General features: G+C 41.8%; 1 protein-coding gene across 1 annotated transcript in view; it reads left to right on the top strand.

The window, feature by feature from the left end:
- The window catches only part of CSMD2 (CUB and Sushi multiple domains 2), a 607,842-nt gene that overhangs the window by 431,123 nt on the left and 150,753 nt on the right, over positions 1-25,966 (top strand). The window contains exons 46-48 of the mRNA XM_078683053.1: positions 4,484-4,678; positions 5,468-5,641; positions 14,665-14,838. Coding sequence (XP_078539179.1) covers positions 4,484-4,678; positions 5,468-5,641; positions 14,665-14,838 — 543 coding nt within the window. The remainder of the gene's footprint in view (positions 1-4,483; positions 4,679-5,467; positions 5,642-14,664; positions 14,839-25,966) is intronic.

Raw genomic sequence — 25,966 nt, 5'->3', positions numbered from 1 at the left:
AACGATAATTTCTCAAAATCCACTGGAGCACATATATTGAGACATAGCAAAGGCACGTCGGGCAAACCATATCTACAATTTTGCCAAGTTTCATGTAAATCTATTCAGCCGTTCGAGCTAAAAGTGAGTCCAACCGCCCTATGGAAAAATGAATGGGAAAAACGCGTTTTGGGACCCCCCTTTTTTCTCGGCCCCCCCTTGGCGAAACCCCCCAAATTTTCAGGGCCTGCTCAGAAACAAAATGTGCCATTTTCCTGAAAATTTCAGCCAATTCCGTCCACAAACGCCAAAGTTATTAGACATAGAATTTTCAGAAACCCCATAGAGAAAAAATCCTAACTATATATACCCACTGGCTATCGCCAGTAGGTAATATACATATATAAACATATATAATCTGCATATCTATATAAATATAAATACATGCATACATATACATATATGCATACATATGCATGTTATTTACATGAAAGTTTTAAAAACACTAATAAAAGCAAAGCTAAAAAGCCACCTCATTACAAACAGAATGGCTTTAACTTAAACGAGGACGAGATCTATTGCATTTTCAATGCTTGTTTACTTTGGTTCTATCAAGAAGGCATTCAGATGTGTCACACATTTGCCATAAATTCTGAATGTTAGCACTCTAGTTGCTCATTAGATCACTGTAGTAAAGCTAGTGCTCACCAGGGAAGTCTGCTGCTAATCATGGTTTGCAGCCATTTTCCCCGCATTTTTTATCCCGCAGACTTTCAGTCCGCATACCATTATCCCGCAAGGTCATTGACCTCGCATACCATTATCCCGCATTTTTTCAAAACGCATGTGCATTTATCGCGCATGCCTTTACAAAGAATTACGTTTTAAAGGCATGTATGGTAAATGCATTTGCGTTGTGAAAACCACGATGACGAGAGAGGTAAGTGGGTTTGTGTTAATTTTTTGTGGGTTAGTGGTTGTGTAGTGTAGTGTAGTGTTGTGTAGTGTAGTGTTGTGTTAGTGTAGTGTAGAGTTGTGGTGGTTGTTTAGTGTAGGGTCATGCTGGGGGTAGTGTTTTAGGGTTTTGGGTAGTGTTGTAGTGTTTGCGTAGTGTAGGGTCATGCTGGGGGTAGTGTTTTAGGGTTTAGGGTTGTGTTGTAGTGTTTGCGTAGTGTAGGGTCATGCTGGGCGTAGTGTTTTAGGGTTTAGGATAGTGTTGTAGTGTTTGCGTAGTGTAGGGTCATGCTGGGGGTAGTGTTTTAGGGTTTTGGGTAGTGTTGTAGTGTTTGCGTAGTGTAGGGTCATGCTGGGGTGTAGTATTTTAGGGTTTAGGGTAGTGTTGTAGTGTTTGCGTAGTGTAGGGTCATGCTGGGGGTAGTGTTTTAGGGTTTTGGGTAGTGTTGTAGTGTTTGCGTAGTGTAGGGTCATGCTGGGGTGTAGTGTTTTAGGTAGTGTTGTAGTGTTTGCGTAGTGTAGGGTCATGCTGGGGTGTAGTGTTTTAGGGTTTTGGGTAGTGTTGTAGTGTTTGCGTAGTGTAGGGTCATGCTGGGGGTAGTGTTTTAGGGTTTTGGGTAGTGTTGTAGTGTTTGCGTAGTGTAGGGTCATGCTGGGGGTAGTGTTTTAGGGTTTTGGGTAGTGTTGTAGTGTTTGCGTAGTGTAGGGTCATGCTGGGGGGTAGTGTTTTAGGGTTTGGGTAGTGTTGTAGTGTTTGCGTAGTGTAGGGTCATGCTGGGGGTAGTGTTTTAGGGTTTAGGGTAGTGTTGTAGTGTTTGCGTAGTGTAGGGTCATGCTGGGGGTAGTGTTTTAGGGTTTAGGGTAGTGTTGTAGTGTTTGCGTAGTGTAGGGTCATGCTGGGGGTAGTGTTTTAGGGTTTAGGGTAGTGTTGTAGTGTTTGCGTAGTGTAGGGTCATGCTGGGGGTAGTGTTTTAGGGTTTAGGGTAGTGTTGTAGTGTTTGCGTAGTGTAGGGTCATGCTGGGGTGTAGTGTTTTAGGGTTTTGGGTAGCGTTGTAGTGTTTGCGTAGTGTAGGGTCATGCTGGGGGTAGTGTTTTAGGGTTTAGGGTAGCGTTGTAGTGTTTGCGTAGTGTAAGGTCATGCTGGGGTGTAGTGTTTTAGGGTTTTGGGTAGTGTTGTAGTGTTTGCGTAGTGTAGGGTCATGCTGGGGGTAGTGTTTTAGGGTTTAGGGTAGTGTTGTAGTGTTTGCGTAGTGTAGGGTCATGCTGGCGGTAGTGTTTTAGGGTTTAGGGTTGTGTTGTAGTGTTTGCGTAGTGTAGGGTCATGCTGGGGAGTAGTGTTTTAGGGTTTAGGGTTGTGTTGTAGTGTTTGTGTAGTGTAGGGTCATGCTGGGGGTAGTGTTTTAGGGTTTAGGGTAGTGTTGTAGTGTTTGCGTAGTGTAGGGTCATGCTGGGGTGTAGTGTTTTGGGTAGTGTTTGCGTAGTGTAGGGTCATGCTGGGGGTAGTGTTTTAGGGTTTAGGGTAGTGTTGTAGTGTTTGTGTAGTGTAGGGTCATGCTGGGGTAGTGTTTTAGGGTTTAGGGTAGTGTTGTACTGTTTGTGTAGTGTAGGGTCATGCTGGGGGTAGTGTTTTAGGGTTTAGGGTAGTTTAGTTGTTTAGTGTATGCTAAAGGCATATTCGTTCTAAAAGTTTTCGTTATTTTAATTTGCGGCCTAATAGTACATGCGGGATTTTTTTTGCGGACTGATGGTATGCGGGATTTCGTCATATATTCGCTAATCATACTTTCTATGGCAAAATGAACCCCCTCATTTTGTTCCTTTTTAAATTAAATGTTTTAAGAGTAACCACTTTATTCCAATCAAGATGGCTTCAGGTGTGCCATACCTTTGTAATAAGTAGGACTGTTAGCACTCTAGTTGTTCTTTAGAACACTCTGGGACATTCTGACATTGGGCTATAGTTGGGCTACATCTGGCTGATATTTGGGCTACATTTGTTTTTTTTGTCTCTGGTGGCCATCTTTAGGCTACATTGGGCTACATTGGGCTATATTTGGGCTCCAACATATATATAGCCCAATGTAGCCCAATATATATTTTTCAAAGTTAATTTTCGTAAAAACCACTGGAGCCTATATCTTGAGACATAGCAAAGGCACATCGGGCTACCAGTCCCTACAATTTTGCCAAGTTTGGTGTAAATCCATTCAGCCGTTCAGGCTAAAAGTGAGGCCAACCGCCCTATGGAAAATTGCATGGGAAAAACACGTTTTGGGACCCCCCTTTTTTCTCGGCCTCCCCTTGACGAAACCCCCCCAAATTTTCAGGGGCTGCTCAGAAACAAAATGTTCCATTTTCCTGAAAATTTCAGCCAATTCTGTCCTCAAACGCCAAAGTTATTCGACATAGAATTTTCAAAAATCCCATAGGAAAAAAATCCTAACTATATATACCTACTGGCTATCGCCAGTAGGTAATATATATATATATACATATCCGAGGTATGTTAGACCAAGATGCCCTCGTGACCAGCAGATCACTACATCACAGCAGCAAGCTAGCAACTCACCAAGCAGTCCTCTTGGCAAAAAAACGCACCCATTCCAATGTACATGTATACACACATCCCACGAAATCCCTAACGATAGAAATGACGATCGAAACATGAATGTATCCCGGGTTTTTGCATTACAATGGGTTCAGTAAGACATTTATCTGCAAAAGGAATGCTAGCCCCTGCACTTCTGCTAGTAAACGACAACGCAGGTGGTGCATAAAAGAGATTACGCCACCTATTTCCAGAACATATGTTCAGTGAAATAAGTTTACTTTACATTGTACATTGCTAGCAATTATTACATAAAATGTTCTTTCTGAATGCGTACTTGTTATGCATATCCAAAGTTACAAGCATACTTAACAAGCACACCTACACATTTTGACTAGCTCACGATAGTCTTGAAATTATGTTTATAAAAATGAACTGAGAATAAAACAATATATTTGTACTCAACCCCTAGTAAAGTGTTTTGAACATCACATTTAGTTCCAACAATCAAATACCACATTGAATAATTAGACCCCGTAAACAACTGCCCTCCAAGTCTGCACTGACAGAATCTGCGACCTCCTTCCCAGGACTCCACGACCCCCCTGGGGGTCGCGCCCCATAGATTGAAGTCTTCTGCTCTAACCCCTTTCCTCCTTCTCTCTTCCTTCCTTCCTTATTTCCCATTCAACCATCCCTTCATTCTATCCTTTTGCCTTCCTATCCCAGTACGCCCTCTCCCGTTTTTTGCTTGCTACCTTTTTTCCTTCATTCCTCTATTTCTTTCTTCCTATTCCCCTCTCTTAATTATTTTTCCCTTCCGTACTCCTTTCTACATTCCTTTTTCCTTAAATCATTCCTTCTGTCCTTCCTTCCTCCCTCACTTCCTCCCTTTATTCCTTCATTTCACCCTCACTTCCTTACTTACATCAATCTTTCCCTTCATTACTTCTTTTCTTCACTGTAAGTCTGTATTAACCACAAATAATTTCCCTTTGCAGCTGTATCGTGCCCTGATGTCAGCAGTATCCATGTGGAGCATGGGCGCTGGAGGCTGATCCTTGAGACGCAGTACCATTACGGTGCCCAGCTGCTCCTCATCTGTGACCCGGGCTTCTACTATACTGGCAAAAGGGTGGTCCGTTGCCAGGCCAACGGAAAGTGGAGTGTGGGAGCCTCAAAGCCCTCATGTAAAGGTAAGGATGATGGTGCCTTGCCTGCACAACAGACATTCAACTCAGCAAGCAAATGTTGGTCTTGCAGTGATTAGAAGTTCCAGACAATAATCTTACCATATTGTACAATAAATGATCATCAGAAATGAGCAACCAAAGTCACAAAGAGTGCCAATTGGAGATTAGGAGTAAATGATTATTTTTAGCCAAAGATAGAGTAGGATAATAATGTTAAGGACGAGAGCGGCCACCCAATGTACGGCAGGGTTCCAGCTTCTCAGGGCATCCCTCATGAGGCCTCTAAGTCTTGGCCTGTATTCCTTAAAAGTAGTATCAAAGCCTTGAAACAAATGTGCCCCTGATGACTGAGCAGTTTAATATTGGGCACATTCAAGAGCACATTTCTGTGATGCAGGCTGTCCAGAAGGGTCAAATTTTGATTTATGTTGTTCAGTATTAATACAAAGTACGAATGTTGATCAGATCTCCTTTAGCGATTATCAGAAAATAATAGCAAGCATTGTGACTACTGAGTCGCCGGTTACATAGTGTTCAACGAGAAGACATGGCTTATGAGTCAATAGAGGTGGTTATGATAATATTGAAGCATGAGTTAGGAATCATATAACTAGCAAATGAGAGGTGGAGAAACATATGCACTAGACTAGAATTGTTTACCTAGAGTTCATCAGTAGTTTCCGCTTCTACCTCTTTTTGAAATAGATCTGACCGATAGATCCGTGCAGTCATCAATGGGTCACAATCCCTCTCTTCCATAGTTTCACATCACTCCCGTTTTGTTTCCCCCAGTCATCTCCTGTGGAGATCTGCCAACACCTGCCAATGGAAACCGAATTGGAACACTAACGGTCTATGGAGCGACGGCCATATTTTCCTGCAACACCGGCTACACCTTGGTGGGATCCCGTGTGCGGGAGTGCATGGCCAACGGGCTCTGGAGCGGGCACGAGGTGAACTGCCTCGGTGAGTTTTCCGGAAACCAGATATCAACTCTGGAAGTTTGTGGCTGGGTCAAGCGAGAGTGAACTAGAAAGAAACACGGCGAAGTGTTCCAATTTGTACAGTTTGACTACTACCACCACTATTGCTACTATTTATAAAAGTACTAACACTAATATTACCATTAGTAATAACACTGATAATTATAGCAGTAATAATAGTGAATTGTTGTTATTATTAGTAGTAGTAGTTGTAGTAGTAAATAGTAGTAGTATTATTGTTTTGACTTTTACTGTTATTATTACTATCAGTTATAATAATCATACTGCCACAATTACGGCACTCAACATCGCATCAGCATAATACAGTTGTCAATAATAAAGATAATAAAATCGGTTGTGGGGATCTTCTTATCCATCTGATAATAATTTTATCAAACCGCAAAGGGCAAAAAGTGAGTTGGGAATGTAAACCTATGGGCAGTTGTTTTTATACCGTCTGTGCATTAATCCTGTGAGGTATGGTAACTTCACACAAAATAATAGTACTGCAAATATTTATCGAACAATGCCCAAACTGATTTGCCTGTGACACTTGAAAAATAGGCGCTAGAAGCATCCAACTCAATGGGAACAATGGTATTGATTTCAGATGGATGAATGGTTGAGTGACCCTGCCAAGATTTAAAATGAGACCTACAGATCTCACGGTAGCCACTCAACCCACTCAGGCATTTCATCAGCTGCCATTGACTGCAGTCTCTTAACTTTGCCGATCACAAGGCCCTTGTTTGCTAAATCAGCCTAATCACACTTACTATGACCGACTCAATCTTTGGAAAGGGTAAGCTGCCCCAATGCTCAAAGAAGGTTTATTGGTGCAGGAGCAAAGCCAAGACAGGAGAGTTCAGTGGTGAGCTCAAGATGTGAGACCGAAAGAAACCGGTACGTTCCCTGACCTCATCAGGGAGTATTCGAGCCTGTGGTAATGGGGAGCGCTCGGTGTTGGTATAATGCTCTCACCGGGGTGCCTGAAGTGGGATCTGCTCACGCCAGGCACATCAAAAAGCGACATACCTCCACCTCCCAATTTGTGAGCAGATTGAGGGGGTGATGTTGACGAGGGGTATCCCTTATGAGAGGAAGTGTATGTGCCGAGACACATTGATGTACTGTTATATCATAATATTGACAGAAAACGCCTTGCAAATGTCAGAATCATAACTACAATGTAACAAACCATAAGAAGCATTGGCAACGTCAGAAGGTCTGGCATTGGTTCCCATCTTTTTGGCTTTGATAAGTTTTTATTGTTGGGGTAATGAAAAAACATTGTCGAAATGCAAAAATATAATATTTTGGTCTCAAAAAGCACACATTGCCATGGTAGTACCTGAAACTGAAGGTATGCTTGTTTGGGTCCAGAGCCTGCCAAGTTGACACTGGAGCTCAAAAGAATCACTTAATGGGGAAAATGTGAAATATGAGGAAATATACCCCAGGAAATTCCTCTGTAAAGGTATAGACACAGAGTTTCGAAGCTGGTCTTAGAGGTATATAGATGTCAGGAAAGCTGTTTCTAATTGAGGTGAAATGTATGTACCCCCCAAAAAAGATCAAGATTAGCAATGATGTTTGGCATTGTCCCCTGTTGGCGCACAATTAGTGGAGAATCGATATGTAATAGGGGTGTGCAAAATACACAGTTTGTTTTTCCATAATGATGCAAGACTTAAGAAAAAAGACACAACATTATTTTTTTTTTTTGTAGTATATTTTATCATAAAATAAAAAAATAGTTCAATAAACACAAGCACCGCAAACAGCTACTCATGTTCTAATTATTTGTGCGGTTCCAGTGCACTTGCACACAATTTGTGCCGCAAAGGGTTTAAAACTAAGCAATGTGGCATAGTAGCATAATTTTGTGAATTTTGCGTACTGTAATTCGAAATTCGCAAAATTATGCAAGACTATTCCAGCATAATGGACATTTTTCCGGGACCCACTGTAAAAGTTTGTAGTCCAGTTTTAGTGCTAGCCCTTTTCAGGCTACAGTGCAGGAGGCGAGGCCGCATTAACAAGCCCACACATGGGCATCCCTGCTCGTGCACAGCGAGGCACTGAGAAAAGCACACCTGTTCGGAAACCATTATTACGCCAGAGGCTAAATATCTGAAATGTACATATGTTGCATCAACAGATGTCTACTTGGAGTTTATGATTAAAGTCTAAAACATAATTGCCCAGGAGGACTGTTACCTTAACAACTGTCACATTAATTTAATGTTTGTTTTCATACATTTTTAAAATAAGGAACGATTCAGGATTTTTTTCACTTTAGTAAGATGCTTCTTTAATTGGCATTTTCAAGTAGATGAAGCTTTATTTTTCTTTTACGGTCCACTGATTGTGACTGCATCTGCCTCGGCATTTCTTCCAAAACAGCAGCATTTGGACAGTCAGTTTAAATGTTAGAGAGAGCTAAGCCATGATTACTTTCAATAGAATCTTTAGACATTTTAAAGAAGGGCTTGGTTCTCCCAAAAAAGTATGAAGAGTGTTGAACTGGCAAAGTATCAAATTTTTTAGAATTCCTAAAAAAATAACATTAAGGGCCATATGTAGGTAAATGGCATTTACCGAATCGTAAATACCGAATTTTACAGATTCGATTTTTACAAATCGGTAAATGCCATGTAGGTAATTATTCGGTAACAATTACTGAATCGTTACCGAATCGGTAAATACCGATTCAGTAAAGTTACCGATTTGTCAAGGGGGACAGGGTGTCACTTTGAAACCCTGTTGCACCCCTGAGTCTGGCTTGTGTGCCACATGGCACAGGTGTACATGCACAGAAGTGTATGTACACAGGAATTCGTTATTTACCATGCAATAGTATTTCATGGTAAATAACAAATTCCTAAGGGCCTGTAGCACTGTTTCCAGTGCCACCTACATCCCATATTACCGATTCTGTACATTTACCGATTCGGTAATTTACAGATTCGGTAAATTTACAGAATCGGTAATTATCTGGCCCCCTACATCTGAAACTACAAATACCGGTCGGTAACGGCCGAAATCGGCCGTTACCGCCCGGTATTTGGCCACCTACATATGGCCCTAAGGTGAGACTGACCCAAACTGTACCTTATGCGGGAGATTGCATCAGCTGTACTTGCTGGGTGACACTTGCATCAATTCTTCACAAACATGCTATTTTGTGGAAAAGTGTTGGTGTTTTGCTTTATATCCGTACAAACCCATGAGCTTCAGCTTGGCACCATCTAGAGTGCCGCCTAGTACTTCTTAGCTATGGGCGAGTGAAGTTGTGAAGCTTGGCACTTCACAACTTCTCATGTTGTTTTTAAACATCATCAGCTTTTCAGGTTTGCAAAGTTGTTCTAGAAATCAGCAAAAATAAAGAAACTATATATAGATTGTTTTTTAACTAAAAAACAAAGATGAAAGTCACTTGATAGTTTGGTGTTGAAATATGATATAAGCTCCAAAAATGTTGTAGTTTCCTGGGCTAACTATAACTTGTGTCCATCCATGCACTGCTTGTGATCTCACATATTACATCACTCATGACATGTTAAATTACATTGATGAAATCACTGATAACACCATAGTCATATAGTCAACAGCACAGAGTGACTGAGTGGACACGTGTGGATCCTTAACATGGAAATATGTAAGTCTTGTAGGCAAGTGTGCTCACACATATTAAAAGTTATACGGGCACAAGTTACAAATCACTAAAGCTTGAGTTGCAAGTATTACTTCATATTAAACAAGGTATAGGCTGAGCACACTGATGTGGGTTGCAGAGGTATTTTTGAAAGTAGGTTGTGACTTGGGGCATGCAAAATTGACATAATTAGTTTTTGTGTAAGTACCCAAAGGTACGGCAAAATATAAATCTGTCATGTTGCGCTGTGTTTTAGAGCAAAATGAGTACTAACATCAATTTTTAGCACAAGGACACATTTAAACAAAAGCAACGCAAGCAGCAACCGTTCATGCTCTGTTGTTCCTGTGCACATACAGTAAGTTTTTACTGCAATTAGTGCACAATTACGCAAATTGGTGTATTGGCGTAGAATCTGGAATATTGTGAATCAGCATAATGCCGAATTCTTGAAATTAGATCGGTGTGATTTCAATTTTACCTGACGTAGTTGTGACTTAAAACCAAAGGTTGTTCCAAAAAAAGCATTGAGAATAACCAAAGCTTCTATTGACAATAGATTATCCACCCTTGAATATGTGGACACATACCTGTGTCAAATCGTTGTAATACAGTGCAATAGATAAATCTATATGGGAAAGACGTTCTATATAGGAAAGATGTGTATAAAGTGTGTATGTTTATTTCCAGAATTTCGCTCAAGATTTTGAGGCAATGCAGATTATTGAGTAATGCCACTTAGAGCTGGTTTATCTCACATGTGTTTTAAATTCGGCTGTAAGGTTATATGTCCTTGTGAAGTGCATTTTATTAAGCTAAGGTGAGTTGTCCACATACACCCTAGCAGAAGGTATCTTTTTAATAGCATATGTAAATCTGTCAACCTCTTGACTTAAAATTGTGGGTTATGTGAAGTCTTTAAGAGGGTAATCTGTTTAAGGTGAACAGAAAATTACCCACAGTTGTAGCATATTCAAATATTTCCGGTCCACAAAAACTATAGGACGGTGTCACAATGATTGTTTTGTGTCATCAGCGATGTTATCAATGATGTAATTTGAGATGCTATCAGTGATGTTATCACTAATGTAATTTAAAATGTCATGAACGATGTAATATATGACTACATAAACAGTGCATAGGAGGAGTCAAAGTTATAGCTAGCTCACTAAACTATAAATGTGAATTTCAGTAGCTTTTTGTTTTAAAAAAAAATTCATTTAATCTTGTTTCAACACCTAACTTTAATGCCAATTTAACCTTTGGTTTTTAGGAAATTTTCTTTCAAGTTAAAAACAAATGTAAGCTAAGATCGCATTACCATACCTAACTATAATGTCATGTTAACAATTTGATTAATTTTCGTGAATTTCTGGAGTTTCTTGTTCATATTCAGCCAACTCCCCCACTGTGCGAGGCCTCTAGCCATTTGGCTACAGGACCTGGCCACTGACCTATTCTTGCGCCCATCCCCCTTGCAGACGCTCATCCTCCTACGGAAACCCGTCTCAAATTGATAAAGAAAACAAATCGTGTACTGTAGTACTCTCACTGTAAGTGCTGCTCAAATTTCACCTCTTGGTACAGTTGACAAGGCCAGCTTTCTTAAGGGATGTTACCACATTAACATGAAGATGAAGCTTAAGCAGTGGTTACCACAGGAGTGCATCGGTGCCTCATGGGAGGCCTGCGCTAAGTTCCTGCTGGATTGCCCCGCTACCTAGCGCCTGAAAAACAAAATGTGGCAACTGGTTGGGATGCCTCTGGGTCCCCCCAAAAGTGCTTTGGGGTCATAGTATTGATACGCTGCCCCCTTATGCCCTTTTTTAAAAAACATTTTCAAGGCACAGTGACTGAGTCTCTGAGTCCTGCAATGGCAACTGCAACAATTTCTTCTTGGGTGGAGCCAGACAAACAGGTTACCCGGTCCCACACAACCAGTCCTAATCCTGCTGTACCAAAATGACCAATAGTAGATAAAGCTCCCTCAGCCATGCAGAGGTTCTTATTTGTTTAATTGTCGGAGCAGGTCTAATCGTCCAGATATAACAAAACTTTTAATTCTTTCTTGCTCAAACGACTAAACCGATTTACACCAAATCATGAAAAAGCACACCTTTTTGAATCAATTTTATTAGTTTTCAGTTCAATACATAGGTTAGCATTTAAATATGGCATACAGCTTGGTATCAGTAGTGTTTGACCGTGATCAGTCGGTTCATTATTGACTAACAATAATACAAGCAGTAACACAATTGTCAATCAGATCTCACCCGGGGGTTAATATACATTACATCCTCATGGTACGGCAATTCAGTAATCTTCATATAAGTAGTGCCTCCTCACTAATTTTCTATATCGAAAAAAGCAACTAGTGATTAGATCACTCCTCCCTCTGCCCAACAGTATGGAGCTCACAAGCGTTTCCATAGGGGAGAAGGCCACTCCCCCTAGACCCCCACAAATAAAGGGTCATCGGGGCACATAACCAAATTAGAGGAGTGAACCAGTTAAGACTCCGAGCCAGTACTTAGTCATCTCATAGTGTGAGAAGGCAACCCATTTAGGATATAAGGGAATGTATGTATGGCATGCAGTAGCCCCTTGCACAGGGCTGCTATAGGGACCCTTTGCAATCCTCGGACCACCTCCCATCTCAGTGCCCCCGCCTCAGCCTTGCCCCATTTAATGGTGGCCCCACAGCAGTGTTGTATGTTCGGGAGAGTGTACGCCTTCCAGTGCCTTCCAGTGCATTGCTATGACCATGAGAAGGGCCATGTCTAGGAATCTATTTCTTACCATTTGTGTTTTCTTCCAATCAAATGTGCCCAGCAGTGCCCCTTCCATAGTGAGGAGTCCCACGCAGCCCAGCACTTCAGACATTGCCTCTGTATCCTCTTGCCATAGGGCCATAGCTGCAGGGCAGTTCCAAAACATGTATGCCGATTTGGCATTTGGTGCACGAAACCGGGAGCAATGCGGCGAAGACCCAAACATTCTTTGTAGGCTTTCAGGAGTGAAGTAAGCTTGGCGCAGGATGTCGTGTTGTATGTAATGAAACTTGCCATTTTGGGACACCTTCCTTCGGTAACTTTGTCCCATACTTTGGATGTAAAATCTCGGCCGATATCTCTTTCCCAGCAGTAGCACGTCGCCTGTAGTGGGTCAGATGTAATGTGAGCTAGCACTCATGCAAACCAGGTGATGAGCCTTTGTCCATTGCCCATAACATGGAGGGTGTGCACGAGCAGGTGCTGTTCTGGTCCACAATGCCCACAGCCTTCATAGTTCAGCCACTGGCCCACCATATGCAAGGAAGAATCCCACTGGTAACTCATATTCCTCTTGCAACTGGTCAAAGGATGGAATAAGGAGGCAGGCAAGAGAATCTAGCACCATCTGTTCTGGGCATACCTGTATCTGCTGAGAGCCACTCCTGCTCTTTAAGCACCTGGAGTTCCGACAGTGAGGCGGTCTCTAGTTCAGCTGTGAGTGAGGGAGCCCGTCTCTAAGGCGCCACTGTGATATGCTGGGGTTCCCCATGGCATAGTTCCACACCATGACAGAAGGTTCTCTCTGGCTATCCGTTAGCCGCAATCCTCAGCACCGTGTCCCCCTCTGCTAAGTGGAATTGGAAGGACTTCAGTAGTGTGGTCCGCAACTTTGCCGGGCGCTGGGGTCCTCAGCCACAGTAGAGCATGGAAAATCATTGGGTGTCTGCCTGCCATGTGAGCAGATTTGTCTCAGGCAGGAGATCTCAGCTCCCACTCTTACTAGCCTGTTGCTGCAGGTACTATACAAGTCTCTCAGTGCACTGGTCCTTGGGGGTAAGGGGAAACATCCCTGTTTCTCTAGTGTCTCCCCCTCCAAAAAGGCATTCTCGCTGCGTCACTGGAAAGTGCCAGATGCACCAATCTATGGCGGGGGGGACGTGCCCCTTCGTTTCCAGCATCTCCCCCACTGAGATAATACCTCAACATGCAGCTAGTCAGGCAGCGGAGGTACTCGCCTAGCTGCTCCATTGCAGTCTCTCCAGTTCCGGGGGGAGAGTGTGGGCTCCAGGAGGCTCCCAAACCGGGGCAGACAACAGCCACTGGGTCACAAGCGACCCGAGCCGTTGTGCAGCGGGTATGTAGGGCCCTCGCTTGTACTCCATGTCTTGCTCTGTGGATGATCACTGCTGGGAAGGTTCTGTTCGCAGCCCCTAACTTCACCTCGGCTGCTGAAGGTCACTGTCTAGGAATCAAGGTTCTCAGGTCCACTCTTGCAAATTGGCTGCAGCTCTGTAGGCCGAGCAGTCAGGAGTGTGAGGTGCCCGCGCCAGATCCCACAGCTCTCAATGGAGACAATGGACAGGGTTTACAGGCTGCAGCTGTCTCCATGTGGTTTAGATTTATGTGCCTCGCCTGCCTTAATTTCAGGACTCCATGGCCTCCAAAAGTACTTTAGGAGGTGCTGCTACCTGTCCAGGCCCCGTTTCACCTTTAAACCAGGCGACAGCGGCCCAGGTCACTGCAATTATTGGCAGATCGTGGGGCTGGGACGCAGAACTTGGCTACGTTGCATCGCCATCTTTGGTGGGTTATCCACGCCCCCCACAAAAAGCACACTTTCTAAGTAAATTTCAACATTTTTTTACCAAATTTGGTGTAATTCTGTCCAGCCATTTTTTCTGTATCGGAGAGCACATTTTTCTATGGAAAATTGGGAAATAACATGGGAAAGCAACGATTTGGAACCTCACCTCCTAACTTTTTCTTGGCCCCCCCCACTTGACGGATAGGCACAAACCTCTCTAGGAGGGAGCTGCTGTGGTGGACGAAATTATTTTTGGAAAGTTGTGTGCAGATCCATCACATGGTGCCAAGGTTATTAGAGAAACACAAAAATGCTCTTCCTATGGAAACTCTGACCTAACTAACTATGACTACACAACAATGACAGTCAGTGTGTTCAGTTTATATGGAGAATGAAAATATATATGTTTATGTATATATGCACAAATATATATGCAAGGTATGTAGACACACACACACACACACACACATATATATATATATATATATATATATATATATATATATATATGTATATATATATATATATATGTATAAATATATATATATATACACATATATATATCTCCACGGTGTGGAATTAAGATTAGAATAAGTAAATTTATAATTATCTGTATATACCTACCTTGACAATACTTTGGTAGTCAATATTTTGCCTGTGATAATTTTGTAGCACAATGTTTATGTCCCCGATGTTCTGACATATAACCTTTCTCAGTCTTCAACAAGTCACATGCCAGCTCAATCTTACTTTATTGTCTCTTTATTCAGCTGGACATTGTGGCACTCCAGAGCCTATCGTTAATGGGCAGATCAATGGCGAGAACTACAACTACCGTGGCAGTGTGGTGTACCAGTGTGGGCCTGGCTTCCGCCTCATTGGAATGTCAGTTAGGATCTGCCAGCAGGATCACCGCTGGTCAGGAAAGGCTCCCGTCTGTGTGCGTAAGTATCATACCAAGATATCAGTAGTCATGAGTGCTGGGTGGGAAAAAGCCAGTCTCTATTTCCTTTTATAAAATGTAACCCTCCTGTAGCTCTGTTAGAAATGTGATCCTTGACCCAGGCCACACAGAAACCACCACTCTAGACAGGGTAAGCTAGATACATACTAAAAGATAACCGGTGCTCACTCTCTGGTAGCTTGGCGCACAGCAGTCAGGCTTATCTAAAGGGGGCTATGTGTAAAGTATTTGTGCAACACACTCACACACACAGTAACACAATGAATACACTACAAAAAGACTCCACTTAGGTTTCGAAAAATGGAGAATAAATATTTATCTGAGTAAAACAAGACCAAAACGACAAGAATCCAATCAGTAGAAGTTGAGATTAATCTTTAAAGATCAGATGCAGAAATAGTGCTTAGAAGTCACTAGCGGTCAAAAGGTTACTTTAGGTCGCAAGGGACTGGTGCAACTTCAAAGTTCAGGCCGACCATGAGAAGGGCAGGCTGGCTACCGGACAAAAGCAGGGCCAGCTGGGAAAGTACCTTGGATGGAGAAAAGCGCTGATGCTAAGTGCTCAATGCATGGATCTTTTCCACGCATCTGGGTCACTGCATCGTCATGGAGCTTTGCTGAAGTGAAGGCAAAGCATTGTCACCAAGCCATGCAGAGCGTCTTTGTCGGCCCACACAGGCAGTAGAACCGATGTTATGAAATAGCCTCTGCATCAAGGGGAAATGTGTCAGTTCCGACCGGCGCAGTGGTGATGATGCATCAGTTTTGATAAAAGCAACTTCAGAACCCACTTCTGAGGCCCAGAACTTGGAGACAGCAGAGTCCAGCATCACCAGCAGAACTGCAGGAAGTCTTTTGTGTTCCTAAGATTTCAGAAAGCAGGAGGCTAGCCAGTAAGCCCTTGGAGATCACTCAGAGATAAGGCAGAGTCCAGCTCTCCTTCCAGCAGAGTCAGGGAGCAGCAGGCAGTAGGACAAACAACAGAAAAGCTCTCCTTCCAGAAAAGCCATCCAGTTCTTTAAGCAGCACAACAGTCCTTCTGACAGAGATACAGTTCACGATCCAGAAGTATCTGATTTTAGGGAGTTAGAGACCCAGTACTTATCCCTAAAAGTGCCTTTGATGTAGGGGGTGTCTTTAAAGGAGCTCTCTGAAGTGCACACAGATCCCTTTCAACCCAGTCCTGTCTGCCCCACTATCTGTGGTGGGTAATCACTCTTTTATGTGTGGACAGGGCACTGCCAATTGAAGTGCAAGTGTCAGCCCCTCCCATTCCCCCATACCCAGGAAGACCCATCAGAATGCAGATGAGTGCTCAGAATGTAGATTAGCCTCACCTTCCTGTGTTTCTGGCAGTCTAGAGGGAACGCACAAAGTGTTGCTGTCACCCAACCAGACGTGTATTGGAGACAGGCACAAAGAGCAGTAAGTAGAGAGAAATGTCCACTTTCTTGAAGTAGCATTTCTAAAACAATAATTTTAAATCTAATTTCACCAGTAAGGAGGATTTTTCATTGCCATTCCAAACATATAAAACATGAAAAAGCTACTCCTCTCTGATCCGGAATTACAGATTGAAAGTGTATCAAGGAATTCCCAATGCTGGCCTCCAAGAGGGGTATGTTTCACAGTATTGGAAAGCAAAATAGGCTATTTGTCACTAGCAAGAAATGCAAAACATAAAGGTACATGTCCTGCCTTTTATTTACATATCACCCTGTCCTTAGGGTTACTTAGGGCCTACCTTAGGGGTGCCTTACATGTAATAAAAGGAAAGTTTCAAGTTTGGCAAGTCGTTTTAATTGCTAAGTGGAAGTGGCAGTAAACTGCACACACAGACACTGCAGTAGCAGGCCTGAGACAGTTTTAAAATGCTACTTCTGTGGGTGGCATAATACGTGCAGCATCGCTACTGGTAGTATTTGAATTACATGCCCTGTATATATGGTATAAAGCTATTAATACCATTGGTGGCATCACAGAGGATGATGTTACAGTCCCAGCTCTCTTTAAAAGACAAATAATGCCTAGGGAAATACTCTAAATACATATAAACATATGGTTTTCTGTACAATTCCAGAGTAAAACCTAAGCAGATATCCACACCAACAGATTATTTTGAAAAAAACATGTTTTGCATACAAGAGTGCATCTGAATAAACAGAAAACCAGAGTGTAGGATGTCGGTTCAAAGCCTCTTCCACCCCTACATTCCTGATGCTCCAGAATTTGTGCAACCAAGCTGCAGTTAGGTCACGTGCCAAATGCTGGCTTGTTATCTTGCCCACCAACCCTGTTCAGAGAAAGATGGCTAGTCATCTAAAAAACACAGAGCATTATGATGTCATTGGTTCAGTAAACAAATAGCACCTTAGGTCACTAGAGTGACATCAGAGGGCATACAAAATTGGCCAGATATATAATATAGACATGAAGATTCCAAAATACAATATTAACGCAGAATGCCTCAGTGGAACATATTAGCACATCCCACACCAACCCAATACACTATATGAATGCAGATGAGCATGCTATTTCCTACCATTATTTAGTGTGGGGAGCGGCCATGATGCACAGGAGGTGAACCCTTGAGTATGTCATGATGCCCCTTCTCTCTCTCAGCAATGTTAATTAATGGCATATTGTACTCTGGCCGTCTCTCTCTCTCTCTCTCTCTCTCTCTCTCTCTCTCTCTCCATATATATATATATATATATATATCTATATATATATATATATATCTATATATATCTATATAGATATATATAGATATATATATATATATATATACACACACACACACACACACACACATATAAATTGTCTATTCTATTTAATGTTTTTATGTACATTTATAAGAAACTATTTTTAAGCCAAACCAGGAAGCTAAAGGGGTTACGTTTGAGCAAGGAGGTACAATCACATTTCAGTCTTTGGACTATTAGGAGAGTTATTTCCATGTGTAAAATAATTAATATCATCAAAGCTTTATTTCGATATACAAGATATCATAAAAGCACATACAAATTATAAGAAACCACAATTCATAGATATTACATTTTAAAAAGTAGATTACAATAAAAACATTCATATTACAATAAATAGTTTAAAAGGCATATTAAACGTTAGCAGCTTTGTGAATGTTAAAAATGTAACTAAAACTGAGGTCATCTCGTAGCCTTTGATCTGATCAGCCAAGCCCAGCTCAGAAATTTGGCGACCCCACACACTAAGCTTGTACTAGTGTCAGCCTTGAGTATTCTAAGTGCTGAGGAATGATCCCTTGTTCCGAGCAATAAACACACGGGTTTGAGCCATTTCTGTCTGGGTTTAACATAGGCTGGGCATACAAAGAAAAGTTGAGCGATACTTTCAATGACACCTTCACAAATAGGGCAGTCAGGTGAGGTTTGGTACGGGGGCTTCCATTTACAGGTATAATCATGGAGGGGGAGGTTTCCCAACCTGAACTGAATAAATAGGGATCTGTCTCTTGGTTTCTTGATAAAATCCAAGTAAGGCTCCAGGCGAGGCTTAGGTTTATGCTGTTTAAACGCTTCAGTCAACGTTCCTTGGTTTGGGTCCCTTAGATCTTGTTCATCAACCCAATTCCAGTAAGCTCGCTTAGTTTCGGCCTTAGATAAAGAAACTCCGAGCTCCCAATCAATTAGCAAGCCAGTTTCGTGGAGAAACTTCCTTATGTTGCGGATCCAGTTAATTTTATGGGCACCATTAAGGTTCATGACCTCTTTCAAACCGTCTAGGTACTTTGAGAGCTCTGGGGTCCGCCATAACCTAGCCCAGTATAAAAGAGGCCGTAACCTGGCTAGGTCCCGAATGGAGCGGCGACCCAGATCGCTCAATAGTGGTTTAATTGGGGTGCCCCTTGGAAGAGATATCAACTCCCTAAGGAACTTATTCTCAGAAGTGGTCAGAACATTGATGCAATCAAAACCCCACAACTCTGCATCATAAAGGGCGCTGCCTACAGCTTTTGCAGCATAAATATCCAACGCAGGAGCAATGGGCTTGGAGATGGACATACGATGTTCTCGCCCTAATGCACCAACCACCCTTTTATGATTTAAAACCATTCTATCAATGTGGGGCTGCCACTTTAGATTTTGTGAAATTATAGTTCCCAGGTAGTCAAATTCTTTTACACGCTCAAGCGATTCTCCATCAAGGGAGAGGGTAGATCTAGAGGACTTACTTGGGTTAAAATAATTGTAATATGCAATCATTTGGTCCATGAACGTTTTTTCCTTGTCAGTTTTATTTTTCTGTGCTGATAAACTAGAATTTGATCTTTTAACTGTAGTAATAAATATGTGAATGTGCACTCATTAGCACAGCTGCTCAAAATAACATGCTTCATTTGGCCACATGTATTCTCACTGCCATGGCATACATTCAGAAATGCCAAATTTCTTAATATTTCCAGGCTGCCCACAGCACTTCATGCATATCAAGTCTCCCTCCACTAACAGAATGGACTAGACACTGCCCATCGTGAGCTCAGCATGGCACCAAAGCCAAGTGGCTGCCTAAGCATTGTCACTCCAACCTTCATCCATATCCAGGTATATCTAATTACACCAATGGAACACATTGTAAGACTTCCTGTAGCACCACCAAATGCAACAAAATCATATAACTGGCTAAGTGTTGCCACCTTACTAGCAGAACAAAAGTACATTTGGGTTGTAAAGGTTTAACCGCCCCTACATATTCAGGAATCATTGAATCTGAAAAGGCAGGCAAACAGTCTGGACTTTGCTCGAGGTAAAGTGACTATCTTTCACATAAATATTTCCAAATGAACTGCCCATCCATATCCAGTTGTTCATATATGCTTTTTAGGTCTCAATTGACACAGTGCATATGCTGACCCTTGTGAAGAATTTTGTTCACTTACAAGTGGCTCAGAGCACACACATTTCTAACCATAGGTTTGCTCTTTTGTCAGTCTTATTTGCTGGCTACATGTTTGATTAGCGCTTGTTGGCTTCCCTTTCGATTTGTGTATTTGCCCCCATTCCAGGTGCATGGCCAAAGAATACTGCTTTCTTTTTTTGAGGAGTGTCCTTCTGCTGCTTCCACTTTCAGTCTCAGCCTATTTGTTCTTCTACATGCAGCACTTCATAGGAGTACATGTGTTTTTTACGGTTGTCGTGCTCCTGGTTTTGCTACATGTTTTCGCTTTCATCCACTCATTTTCTGTGTTGTGTTTGTTCCCTTTTACATTAGGGTCCCTTTTACTTTTCATTCTCACCCCCCCCCCCCCCCACCCCCCCTTCTACTCTTTGGTGCATCATAACAACATCAACAGGCCACAGTTTGTTAGTGTGGCTTTTAACAGTGTTTACAAAATACATTCATTACTTCACACTGCCATTAATAAGTAATCATTCATTTAGTTCGTGACAAAGTGCACCTTTTGGTATGTGTTCCTTGATGTTTAGGATGCATTAAACTTTATTAGAATATTTTATGAAAAAGCAGTGTGTGTAATAAATTAGTTTATGCTTGCATGATTATGGGTTGGAAAGAACAATCTAGCATACAAATAACATAATGTAATGTGTTTTATTTCTTGTTTGGTCGCTCCTATTACACTTCCTCCCATAGCTTAATATGTACATTTTGACTATGATTACCATATCATACTATACAATAACAGGCTGTACTGAATCATACCGTACTATCCAATCACAGGCATACCATATCAAACCATTCCATACTATACAATATAAGGCTATATGATTTCATATCACACTATACAATGAGAGAAAAATGTATACCATACAATACTATAAAATAACACACCATACCATAGCATAACATACAATGACAAACCATACCATACAATACCATACCATGCTAAAACATTACAGAGTACACAATGACTGGACATGTCATACCATACCAATCTATACAATGACAGGATATACCATAGTACCATAGCATGCCATGGTATACAATGATAGACCATATTGTATTATACATGCCATACCATAACATACGATGACAGACCATACCATACTATACAAAAACAGGCCATACAATACCGAATAATACCATGCTATACAATGACATACCATATCATGCCATATCATACATAGACAGGGATAACATGCTTTAAAATGGCAGGCCTTACTTTCCTGTATAATACCAAACCATACCATACCATACCATACTATACAATGGCATGCTGAACAATGACGGACCATATCATACCGTGCCAGGCCATACAATAACAAACTATATCATTTTATGCAATGAAAGGCCAGACTGTCCATACCATACTTTACCATACAATACTATATAGTGAAAAGCCATACCATGCTCAACCATACTGTACTATACAATGATGGGCTATACTGTACCATACAATACTATAAAATGGCATCCCATGCCATACCATCCCATACCATAAAATGACATGCCATATACAATGATAGTCCATACCGTACCATACTATACAATGACAGGCCATACCATACTAAACAATGACTGGCCATACCCCACCATACTGTACAATGACAGACATACCATACCATGCAATACACTGACAGGACAGACTATTTCATACCATACAATGGGCAGGCCATACCATTCCATACAGCAGTAGGCCATACCATACCATACCATAATATACCACACCAAACTGTACAATAACAAGCTATACCATACATTCCATAATATACAAGAAGGGCCATATCATACATGGCATACTTTACAATGACTTGCCATATCATACCATAAAAATGCAATGTCAGGCCACTCGTATCTTATCATACTATACAATGATAGGCCATACCATACCTTACTAAGCATTAACATACCATTACAAGACATGCCATACCATACCATAGAATGGCAGGCCATACTTGTACCATATAATACCATACAATGCTATACAATGCCATACTAAACCATACCATACCATCCTATTCGATAAAAAGGCAGGTGGTACCATACCAAATACAATGTCAGGACACTTGTATCGTATGATACTAAACAATGACAAGCCATACCATACCTTACTAAGCATTGACATAACATCCCATACCACACTATATGATGACAAGACATATGGGAATGCCCAAGGGCTTTGTTGCCACAACGGAATTATTGTACAGTGGCCCCACTGCAAGACTTAGACTGAATGGCACGCTTCCTGCCCCCTTCTCCTTGTTTTGGGGCACTCGGCCTCCTGTCGCCCTTGTTGTTTATCCTGGTCATGGACCCCTTAGTCCGACATTTTAAAGAGAGACATCTACAGAGGGGCCTACAATTTAACACCGGACCTCTCTTGGTCTCGCTTTATGCGTACAATATTATTCTATATGTCAGAGAACCCAAAGTTAATTTGGAACCGCTTTATTAGAGAAATACTTAGATTTGGATAGCATTCAGGCTTGGGGATCAATTGGCGCAAGCCAGTCATCTTCCCTTTGACATTGAGCACTGTACAATGGGAGTGTGAATTCCCACTTGAATGGTGCACAGACAATACTAAATACTTAGGCATTTACATTCACTTGGACACCGCTGAGATCCTCCGCCTTAATTACGGTCAAGCAGTTAGCGCCCTTGAGTCACAGGTGGAGAGATGGTTGCGGCTACCATTGTCCATTGCTGGTCGAGTGACGTTGATCAAGATGATTGTACTCCCCAAATTTTTATATCTTTTAAAAAATATCCACATTACTCTCCCAAACACCTTTTCTTTTACATTACGGGCCCACCTTATCTGATTGAATTGGGGTGGCAAGCAGGCTCGCGTTCGATGGCAAGTGCTGACCCTGCCGTATGAGAGACAGGGGTTTGGGGTTTACCTGACCTACAGTTCTACTACCTAGTAGCCAATGTAGTTACGCCTTTGCCTGGTTTCACCCCAACGCTAGGATCCTATATCTCCGCCCTGAGGCAGATTTTGTCTTACCTGGTACACTAGCCGCGGTGCAGCCCAAGGGAGTGCCTAGAGATCCCAGAGTTGTCCAGACCGTCTCTAACACCAGCTGGGCCTGGGAAAAGCTGTGGTGGGTAACTGGCGCCCCCACACCATATTCCTCAGCTTTACCGCTTCCCAATGCTCGCTTGTTACCAATCACAGATGAGCGACTGATGCAGCGCACTCTGGCGAACTTTGATATCACCAAATTCGGAGTTCTTTTTCCAGGAGGTCATGTCTTCTCTGTGGCGGACCAGTATCGCTTCCACAATGCCACTTTGTGTTGAAATTTTTTATTGGAAATTTTCAGATAAAAGTACAGATACAAAAGTTAAAGCAGGATAATATCTTTGACAAGTAAAATAATACAAATGAGGAAAGGTATTACACGAAGTATGATAAATATAAGGACATAAAAATATAGTATATTTCATAATCTTAAATACAATAATAATGAGAAAATAGTAAAATAAGTACATTATAGAAGAAGAATAAAGAAAAGGAAACAGGAGGAAAAGGAAGAAAATGAATAAAAGGAAAAGGAAGAGAAAAAGAAAAGGAAAAGAATAAGCAAGAATCCCAGAGCAACATGAGTAAGCACAAGAGGTAAAGGAGAAAAAATTTAAAACTGAGCAGTACGAAAAAAGAGAACCTAAAAGAAGAGAATTAAGAAGGTGGAACAGTCAAAGGAGAAGGAGGAGTGGAAACAGAGTCACTATGCACAGTGGCTTCCAAAAAAGGAGACCACACCTGGAGAAAAATGGAAGTTTGATCCTGCAAATTATAAATTGTACGTTCATGTAGAGCTGTTTGCATCATTGCCACCAACCACTCTTCCTGCGAAGGAGGCAGAGGCGATTTCCAGTGCCGCAGTATACAAATTTTTGCCGTGGCCAAAGCTGTGTGGAGAAGACGAGTTTGCGGCCTAGAAAACTTCGGAAGGCTACGAAAATCATGCAAAATAATATTCAGAGGAGTAAGGGGCAGAGGGAGTGACATGGTATTGCCCAATGTCTCCCGTACAAAACGCCAAAAAGGTGTCGTATGAGGACATTCACAAACAATATGCGTAATATCACAACCAGAAGCTGAACACCTCCAACACAAAGTATGTGATAACAATTTAGCATGATGCAATTTGACTGGAGACCAATGCCATTCATGTATAATTTTGAAAATGCAAAATTTAAGACGGGCTTCACGGACTCCCTTATGCAACCCTTCCAAGATTTGGTCCCATTGAATATTGGAATATGCAACCGATAGGCGAGATTGCCATTTTAACTGGAGAGCTTGCGAGAGAGGCTGTGAAAATAAAGGATGCAAAAAAGTTTTATAAAGACCAGAAGTCACACCTTTAAGATTCCCCCAAGACTGTAGGTAAGACAAAATAGGAGATATAGATATTAAGTCAGGCGGAGAATCTAAATGTTTTGTGAGAACTTGTTGAAGCTGAGTGTATTTGCAGGATTGTGTGGATGGCAGATGAAATTCCTCACAGAGTTGAGAAAAAGATTTAAAAGAGTTATTATGAAATAATTGATCTATAGTCTGAATACCAGCGTCCTGCCATACAGACCAGGACAGAATGCGACCCCCAATACGAACGGCAGAGTTAGTCCATAAAGGGGCTTTAAAATGGATACGTGAATTAGATTTAAGTATACGATGACTTCTCTGCCAGGATTTGTGCATTGCAGATAAGATAGGGTTTTTAGGATCAGAAGAACTGACCCCTTTACCATATAAAAGGGACAAACCAAGACCAGAAGTTAATAAGTGACGTTCAAGGGGGACCCATTGAGGTATGTCTTTAGATTTGGGTAGAAAAAAAACAAGTTGTGAAAGATGAAGAGCGAGCGAGTAATGCTCGATAGAAGGAAGACCCAAACCCCCTTGTAACTGATGAGATTTTAGTTTTGCAATGGAAAGACGCGGTTTAGCAGTACCCCAGACAAAAAGTTTAATTTTGGAGTCAATGGATCTCAGAGTTGTCAAGGGGATGTGAAGAGGAAGCATACCCAAGACATAAAGAAATCGAGGAAGAGTAACCATCTTGACCGCCTGAACCCGCCCCCATAAGGGTAAACCCAAAGCCTTCCATTTATCAAAGTCTCTTTGCATTTGTATGATTAAAGGAGTCAAATTGTCCGTGACCATATTATCCAACCCTCTATTAATTAAGATTCCTAAATATTTAAGTCGGGATGGTTGCCAATGGAAAGGGAAATCAGAAATCACATCTTTCGTTGTACCAATGGTCATGGGTAATGCTTCACTCTTATCCCAATTTATCTTGTAGCCAGAAAAAGAAGAGAAATCATTGATGATGCGGAGGAGAGCAGGAAGGGAGCGGGGAAGATCAGTGAGTGTAAGGAGAATATCATCTGCATATAAATAAATTTTAGAGTGACCAATTGGAAGGGGGACACCTACCACATTAGTAGATTGACGTATCGCAGCAGCTAAAGGCTCCATTGCGAGAAGAAAGAGAAGAGGGGAGAGTGGACATCCCTGACGAGTACCTCGTCTAATTGGAAATGGGGTAGAAAGAAAACCGCCGCAATTGACCTGAGCGGATGGATCATCATAAAGCAGGCGCACTTTATCTATAAACTGGTCGCCTAACCCAAACCTTTGCATGATAGAAAAAAGGTATTCCCACTCAATGCGATCAAACGCTTTTTCAGCATCCAGAGAGAGAAGTAATGCATCATCAGTGAGATGTTTAGCTGACCATAAAGTGTGAGATAAGGTGCGTAAATGGTTGCGAGATGACCTACCTGGGACAAAACCTACCTGCGAGTTGTGGATTAAAGAAGGTAAAACTTTACGAAGACGTGATGCAAGGATGCTAGCAAGTATCTTAACATCTGAATTTAAAAGAGATATGGGCCTATAACTACTGCATAACAAAGGATCCTTGCCAGGTTTTGGCAAGACAGCTATAACGGCCCTGTTGGACAGAGGACCAAGAGAAGACTCCTCCACCGCCTCACCAAATGCAGCATGTAAAGTGTCAATCATATCCTGACCGGTCCATTTAAAAAATTCAGGAGGAAAACCATCATCCCCCGGAGCTTTATGATATGGCAAGGCAGCTATTGCTGAAGAAATTTCATCCTTCGTAATAACACCATCCAGTAGG

This window comes from Lissotriton helveticus, chromosome 3_1 (assembly GCF_964261635.1).
Source record: "Lissotriton helveticus chromosome 3_1, aLisHel1.1, whole genome shotgun sequence".
NCBI lineage: Eukaryota > Metazoa > Chordata > Amphibia > Caudata > Salamandridae > Lissotriton > Lissotriton helveticus.
This window is presented reverse-complemented; position numbering and strand designations above follow the sequence as displayed.